Source organism: Carassius gibelio, chromosome A16 (assembly GCF_023724105.1).
Source record: "Carassius gibelio isolate Cgi1373 ecotype wild population from Czech Republic chromosome A16, carGib1.2-hapl.c, whole genome shotgun sequence".
Taxonomy (NCBI): Eukaryota; Metazoa; Chordata; class Actinopteri; order Cypriniformes; family Cyprinidae; genus Carassius; species Carassius gibelio.
In genome coordinates this window covers 13,398,240-13,418,524 of record NC_068386.1, presented here as the reverse complement: position 1 = coordinate 13,418,524, position 20,285 = coordinate 13,398,240, and the positions used below count along the sequence as shown (strand labels likewise).

General features: G+C 38.3%; 3 protein-coding genes across 3 annotated transcripts; all 3 read left to right on the top strand.

Moving 5' to 3' along the window:
* The first annotated feature begins 931 nt into the window (after window positions 1–931).
* On the top strand, window positions 932–4,736 carry LOC128030820 (myb-related transcription factor, partner of profilin-like). The gene is made up of 4 exons (XM_052618834.1): window positions 932–1,235; window positions 1,679–2,056; window positions 2,782–3,207; window positions 3,301–4,736. Exons 2-4 carry the CDS (start codon window positions 1,798–1,800, stop codon window positions 4,065–4,067), a joined length of 1,452 nt encoding a protein of 483 aa, XP_052474794.1. The 5' UTR covers window positions 932–1,235; window positions 1,679–1,797; the 3' UTR covers window positions 4,068–4,736.
* Window positions 4,737–5,229: 493 nt separating this feature from the next.
* On the top strand, window positions 5,230–10,802 carry zgc:66448 (uncharacterized protein LOC327401 homolog). The gene is made up of 2 exons (XM_052618879.1): window positions 5,230–5,675; window positions 7,144–10,802. Exons 1-2 carry the CDS (start codon window positions 5,291–5,293, stop codon window positions 10,644–10,646), a joined length of 3,888 nt encoding a protein of 1,295 aa, XP_052474839.1. The 5' UTR covers window positions 5,230–5,290; the 3' UTR covers window positions 10,647–10,802.
* Window positions 10,803–12,991: 2,189 nt separating this feature from the next.
* LOC128030840 (zinc finger protein 62) lies at window positions 12,992–19,159 on the top strand. Its single transcript, XM_052618877.1, has 2 exons — window positions 12,992–13,460; window positions 14,916–19,159. Exons 1-2 carry the CDS (start codon window positions 13,091–13,093, stop codon window positions 18,626–18,628), a joined length of 4,083 nt encoding a protein of 1,360 aa, XP_052474837.1. The 5' UTR covers window positions 12,992–13,090; the 3' UTR covers window positions 18,629–19,159.
* The last annotated feature ends 1,126 nt before the right edge of the window (window positions 19,160–20,285 follow it).

Sequence of the window (20,285 nt, the reverse complement as noted above, 5' to 3'; positions counted from 1 at the left end):
GGAGGTGGACGAAAAAAAAAACCTTTACAAAATAGTTACTTGTTGGCACTATGTGATGTGAAATCTTTGGTGATTCCATGAAATCACAGATAAATCATTAACTCTTGTGAGAGAGTACAGGTGGCAAATGAAGGCTATGCAAAGATAAAAAAAAAACTGCTGAATCTGTTTTTCTTTTGTTTTACGCCTATTATTTTATAGACTTTATTGTCTGCCTTTATTGTCTTTGCCAAAAGATTTTGTACTCTTATAAATCAATATCACTAGTTTCCACATGCACCTGGACATTGTCACAAGGGATATCTCTCAAATCCAGTTGCTAAAAATAGGCCATCTCCATAAAGGAGGTTGATTTTAACCAAAGGCATCCTGAGAAATGTTCACACTTCGGTGAGAGCAAGAAATAAAAGTATAGTCCAAGCCATTGCATGTGTTTTCTTTATGAGAACATGGAACAGCATATTATTCTAATCAAGTGCATCATAAATTTTTTCCCCTAATATTTCTCAATTAGACAGCATAGGCGGCTACTTTTATTTAATTGCATATTTTATGCATTGATATTCGTGGAAGATAAATATAAGTATTCACATAAATGTGCAAACCCGGAGTTCTCCAGAAGAATTACGTGGTAACATCTGGAATCGTACCAGATTAAGAACGAAACAGCTACTTTGGCACCAAGCCTGCTTTTTGTTTGCCACCATTTGAAAATACAATGTTTCAGATAAAACTATTATTTATATTGTTTATCGTTAAACTTGTAGGCCTAATGCACCTCGCAGCTTTCGGTATTTATTTTTATTTATTTATTTATTTTGTGCAAGAAGATAAAAGACTGGCGTGTTCAAATATACTGTCGTCCTTTAAATTTGTAAAATATCACTTTCAAAGTTCCAGATAGCCACACGGCAAATATCTTTGTGTGATGTCATATTCCTGCGACTATTCGGCTTCTGTGTACATTTAGGATTATAAGAGGTTAGCCTTGCACATATGCACTTAGATCTTTTAAGCATTCTGTTTTAAAGCCAATTGTCACAGTACGGCGTGAGCACGGATAATTTTGTTTCCAAAGCTAGATCTTTCTCTTAATGCGGGCTCGTTGCAAATATGACTTTTACACGAACAGCAGTATTTGCTTGAGAAGAGCTAGTGGCGGCTAACGTAATTTATGCGGAATGCGCAACCATTGCGGATGTGGTGCAGAATATATGCGCATTGCTGCGACACAGGTAATTTTGGCCTTTATATTTCATTATTTAATTCCATTAATTAAACAATTAGTTAAAGGCGAATACAAGTATATTATTGTTTGTTATTATTTCTCGTCCTCTCCTCTGTAGCCTCGGATCTTTACAAGTCATTGCTAGATTAACTGTAAATTAGGAGAGCTCTAAGATGTTTGTATTTAATAAATGATTCAAATACATAATGTCAGACATAACCGAATTTCAGAAGAACATCTTCGAGTTTTGCTTTTGGACGGAAGCCACAGGTTTTGCTTTTCTTGGTCTAATAAGCATAAACATAAACATCGCAATAATTGCGTAGAATCAGTTTAAATGAACACAGCACCTTTCTAAAATGACACGTTAACCTATTGTTGCTCCGTAGCAAATATCTGTTTTCTGTGGCTGTGTATTACTGAGCCCTTTATTAAGGCTGTTCTTGTTAGAAATCACAATGAAGCAATGAAAGGCTTGCCATGGAAGAGCATGGTGGCTCTTCACCCTGCTTGTGAATGGCACGCTCTCCATCAGTCACATTGGTGTGTCTGTAAGCCACGACATATCCATGACTGAATACTACGAGGAGGGGGGGCTGCTGTATGAGCACTCACCTCCCATGCACATCAAAGTGGAGTCTCCAGAGGGGCCCTTTGGAGGCGGGGTTTCAGAGGACGGTTTCCCCAGGGAAGATGACGACTCAGAGGGGAGTTGTGACCACCAGAATGGCGGGTTGCCAAGCAGCCTGCCCTTTAATGTTGTGGTTGTGCATCCTAACATAGTCGCACCTGGAATGTCTTCAGATGAACTCATCCCAATCGAACAAAGTAAGTCTTTAATGATATGCAATTTGACTTTACTGAAATATTACTGCTAACATTCTCAGTAATATCCTAATGGATGACTTCTACTCAGCGAATCATGGGTTATTGCAAACATCCCGCTTATGATTATTGTTGACACATTTTCACAACTTTTGCTCTTTGACTAAATGAAACATGTTTAAGTTTTAAAAACCAAATGTAAAAATGTCTAGTTTGTGTAATCGTTTGATGATAGTAACAGTCAATATCAGTTTTCAGTTTCAAGTTTTTATTTTATTTTATTTTTTGTAATATTGAAAATGTTCGCTATTTTACAATATTTTTGACTCAAATGTGACATATTTATATATATGAATATATATAAAATTGCATAAAAATGACTTTTTGAAAATTATGATATGTACACCTAAGGTGAATAGTAGTTTATATTTGTGTGTTTATTTATAATATGTGGTACCACAATGAATATAAAAAACCTGGCATTTGCATTTTGAACCAGATGGAATTAGCTAGAAAAGGAGTTTTTTTTTTTTTTTCTTTTTTTTTATTATTTATGGAACTACCATGAATAATAATAAAAAAATGTCAGTATGCTATATGTTAGTGTTAGCCCAAAAGACCATAAGTGCCATATTGACCATTGCAAAATGGGACAAAAAAAATTCACTTTTGAATAGAAATGCAAAACCAAGTTTTGTGTTATATAAATATTTGCCTTTTATTTAAAGACAGGGGTGTGTCTTCATCATTAGCTGCGGGAGGTGTAGGGAAAAGGAAGAGCCGCTTTAGCGGGGCAGAGCTAGAGGTCTTGGTATCAGAGGTCACTCGCTGTGAGGGGGAGCTGTTCGGTCCAGCAGGGAGGCTCCGGCGCCGAGAAAGAGAGCGCATTTGGGCTGGCATACTTGAGCGTGTCAATGCTGTGTCTAGAGTACCTCGGACTCTGAGAGAAGTGAAGAAACGCTGGGATGACCTGAAGAGACGAAATGGTGGTAGACTGGCTGATGCGAGGCACCGCACCTGCTACCTGCCATCAAGCAGAGGGTCTGCAATTTTGGGAAGGCCGACCCAAGTCAGTCCCAGGCTCCAGCAATCTCGTCAAAAGCAGAGCACTAGAGGAAAAGCCAGTTTCATGTGTTTGTCAGACACTGATCCAGGTAAACGTTTTGGGTTTGGATTGATCCCACAAATATGAGTCTACAGTAATGTCTGAAAATATTGAAAGTTTATGTATGTTTTCACTCTTTCAGTTACAATTGGAGATAGTTCTGAAAGAGATGGTTTCGAAAAGGATGATGAAGCTGGTGAGCAAGAAGGTGAAGATGGAGATGATTGTGAGGGTGTGGATAACAGCATGGAGGATAAACTGGGTTTGGGCTTGGGTCTGGGAATAGTTCCGCCTCCAACATCAGAACGCTGGCTACCTCCTTCACCCCTTTACAGTGCCCCGTTCCTCAACGGCACTCCTCAACCAAGCCCAGAACCATCTTTAGGGACCCACCAGGGCCCACTCGAGCCCCCTCCACCACGCACTTCCTGGCTGGAAGATGAACTTCGTGGGCTGGGAGAAGCAGCCATACAGCTTGGAGATCGCATGGAGCAGAACCTGCGTGAGTTTGGAGAAGGCTTCAGACGTGATATGCGGACGCTTGTGGCTTCGCAAGAGGCCCTTACAAGTTGCTTGCAGCAGAATAATGTACTTTTGCAACGTTTGTTGGGTCTACTTGAGATGCAGCATCAGCCGTCTCAGCAACAAATTCCACAACAACAACAAATACAGCAGCCTGCACAACAGCAACAGGAACCTCCACAACAGCAGCCTTATGAACCAATGTTATTGCCACAGGAGCAGCCACAGCTAGAGCAGCAAATCCCAGCAACGGTTCCACCTCTTCCACCACCTCCAGATATTTTAGATGGTACTCGGCCTACTGAACCACCAAATGACATAAATGGAGTAACTCAACAGCCACGCCGTGGCAGAACAGTAGACCTCAGACGAAGACGCAGACGTTGATGTTACCGTGAGATGTGGACAAATGAACTGTATTCAGTTACAAGAAATGTATTTATTTAAGCAATGTTTTATATATAAGGTTAACTAGTTGCAGATTGTGCCATGTCATATTGCAGCCACATTTTATGTTATGCCTGGCTCAGATATATAATAAAGTGTATAATATGTATGCCAAAAAGCTATATATAAATTGACTTCTCCACTCTTGTTGCTGATAGTAAATTACTAACATTTTATGGATCTGTTTTCTTAAGTTTATATATAATAACTGCAAGTTTAGAAAACAAATCCTCTAGGCAGGCTTAGAAAATATTCATTATTCATGCTGTGGCAAAATAAACATCATTCACTTTTATTTTTTGATTAAGGCACAGAATATCAGTGCAAAATGGCATTTTACTTCTGCTACTATTAGTGTTTAAGAAACATCTAAATGCAGTTTTAAGGGACTTGACATTGCATAGAATCTCTGAATTTCCTTGGAAATATATGCAGTTATCTGAATTGCTAGCTAATATAGAGATCTAAGGTCACCTGGTCACTCTGCATGCAATGCAAGATAAAGCTCAAATATACTATTTTGCAAACTTTTCACCATGTTAACAAAAATCACTAGTACTTGGAAAAATGTCTGCATATGAACAAGTTTTAATAAAAGCAATCAATATATTTATCATCTTTTTTTCTATTATCACAGGAAATGCACACATACAACTGTTTTTAACATAATATTTTTTAGTACGAATCGGAACAAAATATTTCTGCAAATTAGAATATTTTGTTAAGGATCACGTGACATTCAATAATAATTGAAATTTTAAATTGCATTTAAAGGAAAACAGTTGTTTCGAATTGTAATATTTCACAGTTGTATTATTTTACTGTGTTTGAGGGGGGAAAAATGCAGCCTTGACACACCAGATGCATATTTCTGGGTACCAAGTTTTTAGATTTCTATTTTAAATATTATCTAAACAAAAAGGACGTGTATACATACGTTACATACAAGGTTATCAACAGAACTGCTAAATCAATAAAACTAATTCTATATTGAAAAATAAAATGCAAATAATCCTCAATTCAGAACCAGCAATATTTATCGAAAGGTGTCGCTTTAAACGTAAGTTAGTCGCAGAGGGCTCACGTGACGTAGCACACGCTTCCAATCAATCGTTGGCTTCCATGTTTTTAGGGGTGGAGAAAAGAGAAAAATATATGTGAAAATGGCTACAGTGCAGTCTGAATCCGAACAGCCATTAGATAATAAACTCATTAACGGTACACTTGCTGGAAATAAACCTGAACTACCACCTGAATCTATTACAGTAGCCGACGGTGACGCTGAGGTTTGTGCACAAGGCAGCGACGCAAAGGGAACGACAGACCCTGGTGCCCCGTCTTCACCAGCAAGTGAAAATGCATCTCCACATGGCGATGCTCTTTCACCACTCAACAAAGATCCATCAGGAATGTCTTGTAATTTTCAGTCTAGGGACGACAAGCAAAACACGGATGTGCTACTTGAAAATAATAACGGTGATCTGATTTCAGCTGAGGCCGCAACGGACTGCGATGTGACATCGGATCGTTTGCACAATGAAAACATCGGTAAGTACTTTGCATCCAGGCCAGACAGTAAAGGGCATGCAGCGATTTCTTGAACATCGCATAGATTCGTGCAATTTCACACATTTATTCAGCCGTAGGAAGAGCATGCAGAAACTCTTAAAGCGTTTTGTTTTCTCTTCACGACATCAATTAATTACTCAGTAATTGGCCTGTTCTAACCCAATCAGAAACACAATTGCTTGTTTAACCCTTTCATTCATCAGGATGAAGACTCGTTTTAGAGGTTTTAATCATCCAGAAGTGCATAGAGGGTCGTAAAGGTTCATTGAAATATATTTTATGAGTTGTTATCATTTTTAATAATAAAAAAATGCAAACGCTTTCAAGGTTTTATTTAATTATTATTATTATTATTATTTATTTATTTATTTATTTCAGTTTGAAGCCATTAGTTCGCATTTTTAGATAGTTTAAAATAACCATGTTTAACAGTGGAATTCATGGTGGAAAACTATATTACCCATGATTCTGCAGAAAAATATCCGCCTGTCAGAGAAGCGCCTTTACACTCCCATTAAGCACTGGATTTGAAGTCGGTTCCCCATTCAATTTCCAGCAGCTTGCATTATGTGCATATTTTGCAATAACTGATCAGAAAGTTTTATTCTCCATTTTTAATTATATTCTGTAATTTGTAGTTCTTCATGAGATTGTAGTTCTTTATTCTCATTAAACCTTGTAAATTGTAGCTGGGCAGTTTGATTCATTGCATATAACTCCTCTTTTTAGATCCCTGTAGGAAAAATTAATAGGGGAAAATTATTATGAAACCAGGGCTGCTGAAAAAATGGACAAGCAGCACTTTTGTAATAAATGTTGGGGCATAGTGAAAAAAAATGGATAAGACCCATACGCTGGGTTAAGTGAACATGGGTGTGACTGTTTCAAAAACAGAAATACGGGACATTGGTGCTAGATGTCACACATCTATATCTTAGTAACTATAGTAACTTAGTAACTCAAATGTTCCGTATGCTTGTTTTCTCTGTCAGTGCTTTTGATGGTTTGAAGCATTTAGTTTTTAAACTTAAATTATTATTATTTTTTTATTATTGTTATTATTTTTGTAACTTAAAGATTGATTTTTGTGCATTTTGTCCAAAGTAAAATTCCAGTATCATCTTAACTATAGCTGCTCTAAACCAGAGTGAAAACCACTCATTTATACAGTATAGTAATTACAATATCTCTTGGTCAGTAGTTTGATTATATATATATGTATAGATAGATAGATAGATATAAATATAAATAAATAATTGCACTTTTAAAAATAGCTGAAAAGCCTTTTAATAGACAATTTTTTGTTGTCAACATGTCAGATGTCATAAAAATATTGATGTAATAAACAGTTTATTATACATAAAAATCTGAATGATTAAATGAACTATTTGTTTTGTCAGTTGGAAATTACTTCATATCTAATGTTATTGTTGCTATCACTTTACAGGGCAAGAAACCGACAAAGAAGAAACTGAGGACAAAACTACAGAAAATGTCAGCAAAGAGTCAAAGCATGCCACCAGGGAAGAACACCCACCAAAACAAGATGAAGAGTTGACAAATATAAGTGAAGTATCAAAGTCTCACGGTGAAGCAATGGAAAGCACAGAAGGGAAGATAGAGGAAACAGGAGATCCCAAAAGCATGGAAGAGGTTAAGGAAAACACAGAAGAGAAGGAAGGAGTAGATGAATCTAAGAGTGATGGGAAAGCCATAGTTGTCAAGCGAAGGAAAAGCCGACTGGAATGCAACGAATGTGGTAAAAAGTTCACTCGCAGGGAAACATACAACCTGCATCGACACTTTCACATGCACCAAGATGAGCAGGCTTCCCTTGTTTGTAAAGAATGTGGCATTACTTTTGAGCATCGAAGTGACCTCATCAAACACCGCAGTATTCATAAAGAAAACAGCCAACCAAGCCTGTCGCATTCAAAACGCTCTGAGAGGATATACCAGGAACGGAGGAAATTTCAGTGTGAACATTGTGGTATGTGCTTCTCGACAATGATGCGATTAAGGCTTCATGTTTGTGAACAGAATGTGGAAAAGCCTTTTCGCTGCCCTCTGTGCCGCAAAGAGTTCCAGTACCGGGTGTCCATTAATGCCCACATGCAGAGTCACTCTTTAGACAGTCCGTATCGGTGCCTTGAGTGCAACAAAGGCTTTCAAAGTTTAGTGACTCTGCATATACACCAACGATCACACGCTGCACTGAAGCCGTATGAGTGTCCGGACTGTAGTATGGTCTTCAGGCATCGCTATGTCATGGAGGACCATCGACGCAGGCACACGGAAGAAAGAGCCCACTTGTGCAAAATCTGTGGGAAGAACTTCAAATACAGCAGCCTTTTGCAGCTGCACCAGTATCTCCACACCGGCCAAAAGCCTTACCACTGTTCATACTGTGGAAAAACGTTTGCTTTTGCACAAAATATGCGAGCACATTTTCGGCAACACAAAAAGATCTCAGCTAGGTCTGAGGCACGTATTACAAACCATAATTTATCTCTTGTGGGGCAAGTAGGTAAAGAAAATACGATTGTTGAGCAGAAGCGCAACTGTCCTCTATGCCCTAAAATTTTTAATAGAGCATCTGATTTAAGAGCACACATGTTAATCCATGAAGCAGAGTATGAAAGGATGAGTAATGGCAAAAGATTTGATAAGGTCTATGCATGCCAGTATTGTCCTCTTAAATTCCAGTCAGAATCCATCCTGCAATCCCATTCACAAACACATATGACTAACATTTTGGGTTTAAACACAACACATATCACAAATCAGGTTAAAGCGGTACTTGAAAAGCAGGATGATGTTGGTATGGATGGGGCAGATATTGACAGTACGTCAGGAGTAGGGGGGTTAGAGGACCAGACAGAGAAGAAACCGTTCAGATGTCGAGATTGTGGAAAGTGTTTTCGCTACCGATCAGTGTTAGAGCTTCACATGCGCATACACAACAAGGGTTACCAGTGTCAAATATGTAAAAAGTCTTTTAGATTCAGTAGCTATTTGCAGCAGCATTCAATTATCCACACTGGGAAGAAGCCATACAAGTGCCCGGACTGTGGTAAGGATTTTGCATTTCATCACAACATGAAAACACACCAACGGCTGCATCAACAGAAGCCGTTTCGCTGCACGCAGTGCCGTAAGGGCTACAGCGATGAGAGTCAGCTTCAGCGGCACATGCTTTCCCATACAGGTGAGAAACCTTACAAGTGTCATCTGTGTGATAAGAGCTTTGCTTTGGCCTACTTGCTCCGAGACCATCTAAATACTCATACGGGGGAGAGACCTCACCGCTGCCAGGAGTGTCATAAGTCGTTCCCTTGGCTTAGTAGTCTGCTCGTGCATCAAAAGATTCATATGCGTAAACATCAAGGCCAGGGTCACAGTTATCCACTGTCCATACATTCTCAAAGAGGTAGAGTGAGCACCGGCAGGAGAGGTAGGCCAAGGTTAGATCGAGACAACCGAAGGACGGCACCTCTACCTGGTAGAATCATGTCAGAAACACTGTTGCCAAATGTGGTTCCACACCATTCCCGTAGCTTCGATGCAAAAAGACATCAACGCATGCAGCTAAGATCGCAGCACTTGGAGTCGAGAAATCATTCCCAGCAGGTTCATTTGCAGCAAGAATGGCAGTTACAAATGCCACCTTCATCAGAAGAGCTGCTGCACTCTCAAAAGCCTGTGAATTTATTGGAAGCCCAGTCAAACAATACAGTGCAGCTGCAGTGGTCAGGAAATCACCTTAAGACGATCTTGCCTAAATGTGATGGTCTCCCAGAGCTCAGGCCCCAGCAACAACTTTCACAAGCAAATATACCGTTGTCAGCACACCCTAATCATTACTCGGAGATAAACATATCTGAAACAGAGCAAAAAGGCAAACATTCACAGCACCAAGTGGACAGGCCTTCACCTCTGGATGTAAAAAGGCAATCACCGAGATCCATTCAAGACTTGCAGCAATCGCAGTGGCCAGTGCTTTGTGATTCAGTGCAAACAGCTGAACCAGAGCGGTTCAGTAACTCGTCAGATGGTGGCAATATAACTGCTGACTTAGAAGCACCAACCAACAGTGAATCTGATAAACTCACTCATGACATGCAAATACCAAATTCCTCAGGTCTGGCTAAAACAGAAATGGGTCAAACAGTTGGTATAGTGCTACCCGCTGGTGCTTCTGGTCTACCAAATACCCCTCCATGGGGTATGAAAACCTCTTTAGAAATGTCTACATCTGTGGGCTTACAAGAAATACCTGGAGATTCATTAGAGAAGCAGCAAAACAGACTAATCCAACACTTGCCTCAGCACATGCAGATTCCACAACAGCTTCTTCAACAACAGCTCCATCAGACACAGCTCCAGCATCAGGCTCAAATACCTCCTACTTGGGTTAGTGCAACTCCTCCAAACCAGATGGGACTGATGAACATGGCGTATACTCCAGCTCGTTTTCCTCTTGGGGAAAGATCTCCAATGTGGGGGTTTCAGGCTGCTCCAGTTGTTTCCCAAACCCTTGTAAATGGACCAGTTCAACAAGGCCACATCCGGGCACAACAACACGTAGCTCTAATATCTGGCCAACAAATTTCTCTAAATCAGCCTTCATCTTTTATCTCACCACCTTTTCCTCCACCATCTCTGAATATGCCTGCTCCGCATCAAATGCATTCTGTTGGAAGACAACTTCCAGGTCCTTTACCACAAGGGATCTTCTTCACCTCACAGGGCACCATAAATGAGATGCCAATCATGCCACAAGTAACAACCTTACCTCAGTTAGCCCAACAAACTGAGTCACACAAAATGGGCAATAAAATGCCTTTTGCCCCAGATCACCTGTTCCAGTGCATGATATGTGGTGGTTCTTTACCTGGAGAACTAGAATTACAGATGCATTATATGCAACATGCACAGCGAGATGTGTGAGTTTGATTTTAGAAATGATACATACAAAACAATAGTTCAGTTTAGATTGTCTCTTTGCTGTTTTATTGTACATTGCTGTTAATCTGCTGTAGTGATTTGAAGATTTAAAATGTATTAATGTTTTTATTCCGTTATAAAATTTTCCAGCTGAACATATATCCTAGTTTCATGTGCTTTGTCATCCTCATAGAGTATATCACACAAACCAAAGCAACACTTTTTATATATATATATTATTTTATAAAGAATTGAAGTTTTATTTAAATTTATAGTCACGTTTTGCTTTTAGTTCATAAAATTATATAGAAATATTGTCTTCTAGTCGTGTACAAGTAATATTATGGTGTCCAAATATGTTAGGTGACTAAAAGTTAGTGGGTATTGCTACATCATTAAACATGTTAATAATGTGCGCTTTGGTTTGATTGTAAATACTGGAGGTTAAAACTATGCAAAATAAATTTATAATGTATTTTGAGATATATTTTTGAACTAGATTTAAAATCTCTATAGTAGTTGGCATGCCATGGTGTATGTGCAATACAAAATTTTTTTTTAATTGTGTTTTTTTTCCCCACTGTTTTTCACAACCTTTTAGTGTTCAAATAAAATAACAAAAAAATACAAATAATAATTATAATTTTAAGTTTCCAGAGGTCAAAAGTCAGAATTTTTTTTTTTATTATTACCTGTCCAGTGGTTACCAAAGTCCCTAAATGCACTGCCACTGTGTGATTTTTAGCGGCTGCTAAAAGGTTGCGAATTGCAACCAACGGCTCAGTCCCCCGCTCACCCCTCCCTTTAGATAAGCTACGGTGGCCGACACAGGAGGTAAAGACAGCAGAGATTTCTTTACAAAGGTAAATCAAGGAATTATATTTACTTAATTATTCAACAAATCAATGCTATTGCGAATGTTAATATGCTTGTTCAGCTTTGTGTAAGTGTTTTATTTGCAAAAACAACAAAGTGAAGAAACCTGCTCTCTGGTTGCGACTTCCATGTAAGGGGACCCAAGGTGTGTGTAGATATAAATAGCTAAATCTAAGGTATTAAAAACATAACGGTTCATTAAGAAAGGTCTTTATACACCTCTGAAAACATAGTTATATATTATATAGCATTTCTGTAAAAAAAAATATTACACATTGCACATACAAGACATGTTTGAAACCCCTCTCGGGCATGCAAGTGCAACTCCTATGTCTTTAAATGGGAAAACATCAAATTCTCCAAAACTGTTCTCTACGCTGAAGATTAAATTTCTTATCTGTCAACAACTGTGTCATAAATGTTGTTTTTGCTCAAATCGCATTTTAAAAAGTGTGTTTTTCAGGCTAGATATGACAGTGCAAAGGTGCAGCCCTAGGACCAGTTTTCGAACTCTCACTGTTTCTATAGCAACCGGGACACATAAAGGCAGCTGCAGTGACGCGATGACTTCACCGATTAGCGATTGGCTCTTTCATTCAGAAGGCGGGACTTCCTAAAACTTAGTGCGTTGCATTTTTCCCATAGACAGTAAAATAATTTTTTTTCCCCATTCAAAACTATACGAGTGACATGTCTTTTTGTATTCTATAGGCTTTGCTAGGATCAGTCATCTCTGTTTTATTAACATTATACACACATGGACGCCCATCATTATGTGGACTTTCCATAGGCTCAGTGGCAGTGGCAATACGCAAGTTTAACAAGGACAAAAGCTGTTTAAACGCTTTTTTTCTGTTTCTTCATGTCATTCCTGATGGACTGTGATCCGGTGAGATCAGATCTCTGTGTGGAGCAGTAGCTGCTGTCAGACTCCTTGTCCATAAAAAAAGCTCAACAATTTTTACAATTAATGGCAAAAACAAAAGAGTAGTTTGTGTGTATGTCTTTTGTTTTGGTATTGCAGAATGCACATGTATTACCAGAAACAGGCAATATCTTGCCAGACAGAGCCACATCCAATCTAAGAACGTTTATGTCTTTTTGGTGGCACATGTATGCAAAACATAAACAGAATAAGTGTTTATGTCTAATAATTCTGCATCATATATAAATCATCATATATACCACACAGGAAAATGCAATATATATATATATATATATATATATATATATATATATATATATATATATATATATATATATATATATATATATTCTACCATATTTTGTATTATTAAATATCTTATTTAATATCTATACATTAATATCATATACCCGCATCGTATTATGTCCTATATTTTTTTATCCTATATGATCCTACTACAGCTAAGGCTATGAAATATGAACTTTCCTGGAGTAACCAGGAAAGTAACCTAATTAATATTCATGAGCGTAGTTTTCGCCATAGTAGGATTCGTAAGGTTTCCTCCTCCCCGCAACAACAACACGGTCCTTTACCGCGAAAAGCGCGGTGCCTTTCCTCGAGGAAACTGGACCTCGCTAGAACCATAATGGCTACTGATTCTTCTGTAGATAATGGTAGTTTGCAATCAAATAATGAATGTTTGTCCTCTGAATATGAGAAAGGTGCTGCCCAAGAGATAAACATCGATCCAGTGAGCAATAGCAAAGCCACTAATGCTAGAAACACGGACGGAGAAATGGAAAAAAGTCCCAGTGGCCCTGTATTAAAAGCCCAGGACCACGCCGAAGTTGTTGCAGCCAATGCTGCAGATCCAGCCATAAAGATTAAAGTAGAACAAATGGAGGAAGATGAATATGTAGTTGTTCATATAGACGAGGACGAAGAAGGAAATTTGGCTTATATTTCTAACGTTAACAGTGAAGGAGACTCGTCTGAGAGAGATACAAGTACCGAAGGTAAGCGACTTTTATTTGTAGTTGTTGACAAACCGACCTTTCAGTTAGTTAGTTTGTTACTAGTTATCTTTTACCTTGAAATAAATAAAGTCACCTAAACAAAAAATAACTTATTTTTACATAGTCTAGGACTTTCTGCGATCATATACACAAAACCCACATTTCATATATTATTATAATTTAATTTTGCAAATAATGATATTATTCATTATGGAGGATATTTTGGTGTGAAACTTCTAAATTAATTTGCACCAGCAAATACGCATCGTTTTAAAAGACGACTGCAGCAACTTAATGCCCATGAAGACATTCTGTTCTAAACATGTCCTTCTTACTGCCTGTCATTATTTCTTAGTATAGGATTGACTGAATTAGGCTGGTATTTCACAAAATTTATGTGTTCGTCTTTGACTAAATAAATTCTTTGTCATTTCAAACCATGTGTGCAGTCGTAGCAGGAAAGGTTAGTTTCTCGTACAAAAAAATCAGCTCCACCTTAAATGATATTGCAGTATTGTTGTGTTGCCAGTAGATGGTAGGGTTTAACTCATATTTTAAATCGCGCAGTGTGCCAAATACAATACACAGTTATGAAGAACAAGTAAGTGAATATAATATTATTTCAGAGCATTTTTTTTCCATTGTTTGAATTTATCACTTTGAGCCATGCGGTCGATATCATTTAAGGTGGAACAAATAATTCGAATAAGACGTCGAATTGTCCTGTCGTTAGCTGGCAAAATATATCTTTAACGAGCTGAAAGTCAGATCGTCTTCATTTACAGCTGTGCAGAATGTAACAATGAGATAATTGTTTTTGGTTTGCTTTATGAATGTTATTTTCATTAAGAAATTACTAAGAAAAACTAGACTGTTTTTCTGTTTCTTTTCTTATAATTTGTGTAATTGCTGGTGGTTGCAATATATCCCTTTTATACCCATTTTATAAAAAGCAATAAAAGAGAATGTTTTTTTTCTTATTTGCGTTCCTAATCTCCTGTTTACCAGAGTAAATACATTATTTCCAATTATATATATATATATATATATATATATATATATATAATGTATTATTTCCAATTGTGTGTGTGTGTGTGTGTGTATATATATATATATATATATATATATATATATATATATATATAAATGGAAATTTGTGTATTGTATTTACTCTGGTAAACAGGAGATTAGGAACACAAGACACAAACATATTTGTGGAACACAAAAAAGGAACACAAATATATATATATATATATATATATATATATATATATATATATATATATATATATATATATAATTTTCTTGAACATTTGGAAGATTTTCTTTTTTTCTCTTTTTTTTTCTTTTCACGTTATTTTATTTTATTTTATTAGTTGTCTCTATACATCATTTTTCTCTCTCCTCTGGCAACAGGAGTCGCCCTGACCTCCCATTTCCCTTTTCTGTTTTTAGGGGATTGGCCATTTCCCAGTGAAGATTGCAGTGAGGCCTTTGGGAACAAGGAGGATTACCTGGGGGATCACAGCGAGCATATCCATGATGGTCCCATAGTCTGCTTAGACACAGATTCGCAGTGGGATGACCTGCTCATCTCGACCAACAGAGGCCAGAGAACAATGTTCTGTGCTCTCTGTGGACAAAAGTTTTCAAGCTCAAAACGTTTTTTCAGCCATCAACTGATGCACCGCAGACAAGTCATTACACGGGGGATAGATAAGGGGTCAGTTAGGCATAAGCGTTTCGAATGTAAGGATTGTGGAAAAGCTTATACCTCTATTGGTCGTTGTCTCAATCATCAGCGTTCACATAAACAGGCCTCAAAATCAGTTTTCCACCAGTTGGCTAATCTAAAGAAAAAGTCATTTCAGTGCCCCACCTGTGGACGCTGTTATTCTCGAGCTTCGGCTCTTGATGCACATCGCCGTTGTCATGAGGTAAAGCTAGTGAAATCCAAAAGCTGTGTAAAGGAGAAAACTTTATCACTTGATGAAGCTCCAGGTCAAACTGAAGACAATGGGACAAGCTCTGAACAGAATGAGGAGCATGAGCAAAAGGTTTTTCAATGCATCTGTGGCAAATCTTTTCGCACAATGTCTGGCCTTGGGACACACCAGAGATTCTGTTCAGAAGGAAAGCTGAAGGAGGGAATTAAGCATTCGTGTGTTTGCTCTGAATGCGGGAAGACCTTCGTTAGATCAAAAGCTCTGTTGACCCATCAGCTCTGGCATAAAAGACGAACACAACTTGTCTGCAATGGCCAGCCATATAAATGTACTGAGTGCGACAAGGACTTCACCTCACTTGCATTCTACAATAAGCACCAACGATTGGCACACAGTAAAGATCTCCCAGTAAAAGTTATTAAACTCAAGAAGAAGGCTTTTGAGTGCGAGGAGTGTGGTCGTCAGTTCTCGCGAGCATCTGCCCTGCAGTCGCATCAGCTCTGTCATACTGATGTCTTCTGTGACACAGTAGAAGAGCATGAGGCCGTAGATGTCAATCATATAGTTGTCCAGATCACGGCTTCAGATGAATCCAGTCCTGAGTCCAGCAGTGATCTCTCTCAGGACCAAAACTCTGATCTTGAGTTAGTGTGTGAATCAGACCACGAGGGAAAAGATGGCTTGGGCTTCAACCCGAGTCAAACTGAATGCACCTCCTCGCTGCAGTTGAATCCAGAAATCGATGTCAAAATTGTAAAGATTGATTATGAGCACTTAAATGATGAACCGTTCATAAATGCAGAACTGATAAGCAAAATAAGTCCTCAAGAGGCAAAGTATAATTGTCCACATTGTGATCGAAAGTTTGTCAAGGCTTTGTCCTTGCGCTGTCACATACTTTGGCACAAAGGGACCCTGGGAAAAAAATCATATGGGAGGAAGAAGTTTGACAAGTTGATGCCAACTAAGAGGCCCCATATAACATGTGAAGTTTGCGGCCATGAAAGTGCCTCCAAAAGTGCTCATAACGTTCACATGGGCCAGCATGAGGATAAAGTAGCATATAAGTCTATTTCGTACCAACTTGCAAACCTGCAAAAGAACAATATTAAATGTGAAGAGTGTGGCAAGACTTTTTCCCGACTGTCTGCATTGCATTCTCACCAACAACATCACAATAATAGTAAAAAACCCTTTGCTTGCTTGGAGTGTGACAAGAGGTATACAAATGCAAATGGTCTGTATAAGCACAAGACATTTTGCTCTGGCAGTGCCAAAGGTGAAAAGACTAAGCAATTCAACCCAACCAAGTCACTCTTAGGCCCAAAAGTTCATCACTGTAAAAAGTGTGGTAAAGGCTTTTGGTCTTTGGGGGCTTTCTTTCATCACATGCAAAACCACTTGGAGTGCGCAAATGTTGAGATGGGGCCTTCTGGTCCGCCAGACTCTTACCAATGTCCTGACTGCAAAAAAATTTTCTCCCATGCCATGGCCCTCCAGTTTCACATGAAAAGTCATGGCTTTGAGACTGGCCTTCCTTCAATTGACACTTACTCATTTGAGCAACCTCAGTGCCCAACATGCTATGAGATTTTTGCATCGAAGTCAAAACTACAAAATCATCAAAAGCAGTGTTCCCTACAGGACCATGTGGAATTTCCAGAAGAATGTGGGAACGTTGGGATAGATGCATCCTTGCAAAAAGCTGAAGATGTTTGTGACTCTTCTCATTCAGCTGATTCTGAAAGAGAACAGAAAACATCTTTAGATTCCGATAAGAAATATAAATGTCAGCACTGTAGCAGAAGTTTTTCAGTAATTGGTGCGCTTAATTTTCACAAGCGAATTCATAGCATAGGTGACCAATCTAAAAAGCTGTATTCCCACTCGGCAAAACAGTTAAAACTTGTCAAAGGAAAGTCAGAGACTTTTGCTTGTGCTGACTGCGGAAGATATTTTAGCTCCAATTCGGCTCTAGGCACACATAGGAGATGGCACAAAGACAAAACATTTGCCAGATTTCTCTCAAAGACCAATAAGAGCCGCTCAAGGAAAAATGTGGACGATGGACCTTATTTATGCAAAATGTGCGGGAAAGGATTCTTTTACCTTTGTGCTCTTCGCCGGCATCAGCTACATCACCCGCCCATGGAGGCTCAACCCCAAAAAGAGCCTGAAGCTCCTGAATCAAACAGTGTTTTTACCTGTCCAGATTGTCAGATGTCTTTTTCAAGTGGGTCTCTTCTAATAACTCATTTAGCAGAAGATCACAGCAAGTCCACTGAGAAACTGCAGTCTGAAATCCTCCATACAGATGAGTTGGTTACACCCATCAAACAACCGCACACATCCAAAACGAATGTTACTAAACAAGAGAAGACTGTGGTGCTACCCTATAAGTGCTCCAACTGCTATAGGAGGTTCTTGAACATACGCGGCCTTTCTTCACACATAAGTCAGAAACACCGCAATTTTGTCAAACAAACCGCTTGCTCTCTAGAAGAGAGCTTGGCATATAAGAAGCCCTTTGCTTCTGAAAGTACACTTCCTAAAATGTTCACTGAGAAAACTTCTTTGGAGGAAGAACCTGTACAGCGTAGTCAAAACATAGAACGTAGTTTTTTCAAATGTGATAAATGTGCTGAAGCATTTCCTAGTGAGGAGCAGTTAAACGCTCACAAAGAGGCGGCGAAGACTCGTCCGCACTGCTGCTCACTTTGCTGCCGCAGTTACTGGACTGCAAACCAGCTTCAGCAGCATCTCGCGTGGCACAATGAAGCACACCAGCATCTCCCAACCGAATTGCAATACAGACCGAGTGCTTCCATGACGCCTGGGCCTTCAGACAACCTGCAAGCTTTATCACACAGATCCGAGTCTTTGGTCAAGCTGCCTGTAGCCCTTGTAAGTCCACAACTCGGTAGCCATAAATGTCAACAATGTGGAAAAACATTCTTGTCACCTCGTGCTTTGCAGCAGCACCAGACTCTTCACAAAAACGCGGAGCCGTACCATTGTTCTTTGTGTTCACAGACCTTTAGTGATATCAGAAGTCTTACTGACCACCATCAGGAGTGCTTGGGTGACAAAGAGCTAAAAGACAGGGACTCTACTTCCGCAGTAAGAGGCGAGGTTAACCTAACTTGCATTGAGTGTGGGATATTCTTCAAACAGGAAACAGAACTGCATCAGCATTATATTGAACATGCACGTGGGCTCTAAAATGTGTAAATGATGCATGAAGCCGGACATGGTTTACTGCTTGTTTGATTCAAGATTTTTGTTACCTGCTGTGAGTGTCCGTATGCAATAGAAGAACTGTATGTCATGAAAATGAAAATGCCATGATCCGCTTTTGCTAAAATTGTGGTAGAGAGAAAGATGTCTGCTAAATTGAAAGCATTATCCCAGATGCCCTTTAAACCAAATATATTCTAATTGCATAAAAGTTGTACATTTCTATTGCTCCTTTTAAAATCTCTTTAGAACTCTGCAAAGTGTTTCGGTGTATTTTAGGGGATCTTAAAGATTTATATGCATTCTCTCTTTTTTATTTTATTTTTTTTTACATTGCCATTGTTCCTTTATTGACCTCACCATTTTACAGCTTAAACCACATTTATGTGACATTTAGGGTAGGTTCTTTTTTTTTTTTTTTTTTTTAACTTCAATTATTTCTTAAATATAATGCTATGTTCCTTGTATAAAATCCCTGAAATCATGTTATTTGAGATTAAAGGTCTTTGTCCGAAATTTGCGCAAAATAAATTGACTTTGTGTCAATCATGTTTACACACTGCCTCCGAAACTTTCATCCATCATAAAACAATTCAGATCAAAACTTGCATTGATGTATAATCAAACTTCGTACCTCAAGATGTTTTTACTTGCACTGAAACTTCAGTGGAACATGGTAATTTCAAATGATCACTCCCAAAATACTGTACACAGTGTTTGCGGATAGATACATTGTGTGTAGAACGCCTTAAAGACTTAAAGAGTTTTAAGACAAACATTGTCTCACTAATTGGGAGTTGTTTTTGTTGCTCTTGGTATGACTGATTCTACTTAACTAAATCTGCTTTTGTTTGGTTTTCTAATAATTACAGGTTTCCACTTTAATGTTTACCCATGTTTAAAAAAACAAACAAACAGTGAATTTTACGTAAATTAAATTTTAAATTTAAAAGAAAAAAAATCTTATTATTTCACCTTAGATAGACCTCGTTCAAGTAGCTATAGCCTGTTTATTCTCCCTCTCCCTATCAAAATACACCGGTGGTAGAGCAGCTGTGAGAATAAACCAATTTTATTGTACAGTATCACTGAATGGTATGACATATTTTTGCATTTGTCATTTCTATTTGTCCTTGAGGTGGCTTGTCCTTTTCACTCGTGGAATACTGTTTCTTAGAACTTTTAAATTGAATAGTTTATTTTACCACTGAATGAGCAGTTTTATAAAACCCTAGTATGTGACGCAGTTTGTGATTCTAAACACATCTACAACTCATACTAGAATATGCTCAAATTGACTGTCTATTTCTTTAAATCCAAAAAATGTAAGTATGAGTAATAGTATAGAAATATGCTTATGTTCACACACTGTTGGTGAATGACTGGGAAATCATGAAACACTGAGTAGGAAAAAAATGTTGCAATAGAGATTGATATCGATTTAATGTGTTACTCTATAGTGAAACTCCACAGCAAGATATTTCAGGACTGCAGGCAGCTGTTCACTAATTGGGAGGCCTTCAGAACTTATATTTGTGAACATGTGAAAGGGAAAAGAAAAAAAACAAGAAAAGAAAGGAGACATTTGTCTCTAATGGAAATAAAAATGGCCTGGAATATGGTACAAAAAAAGTGAAATAAG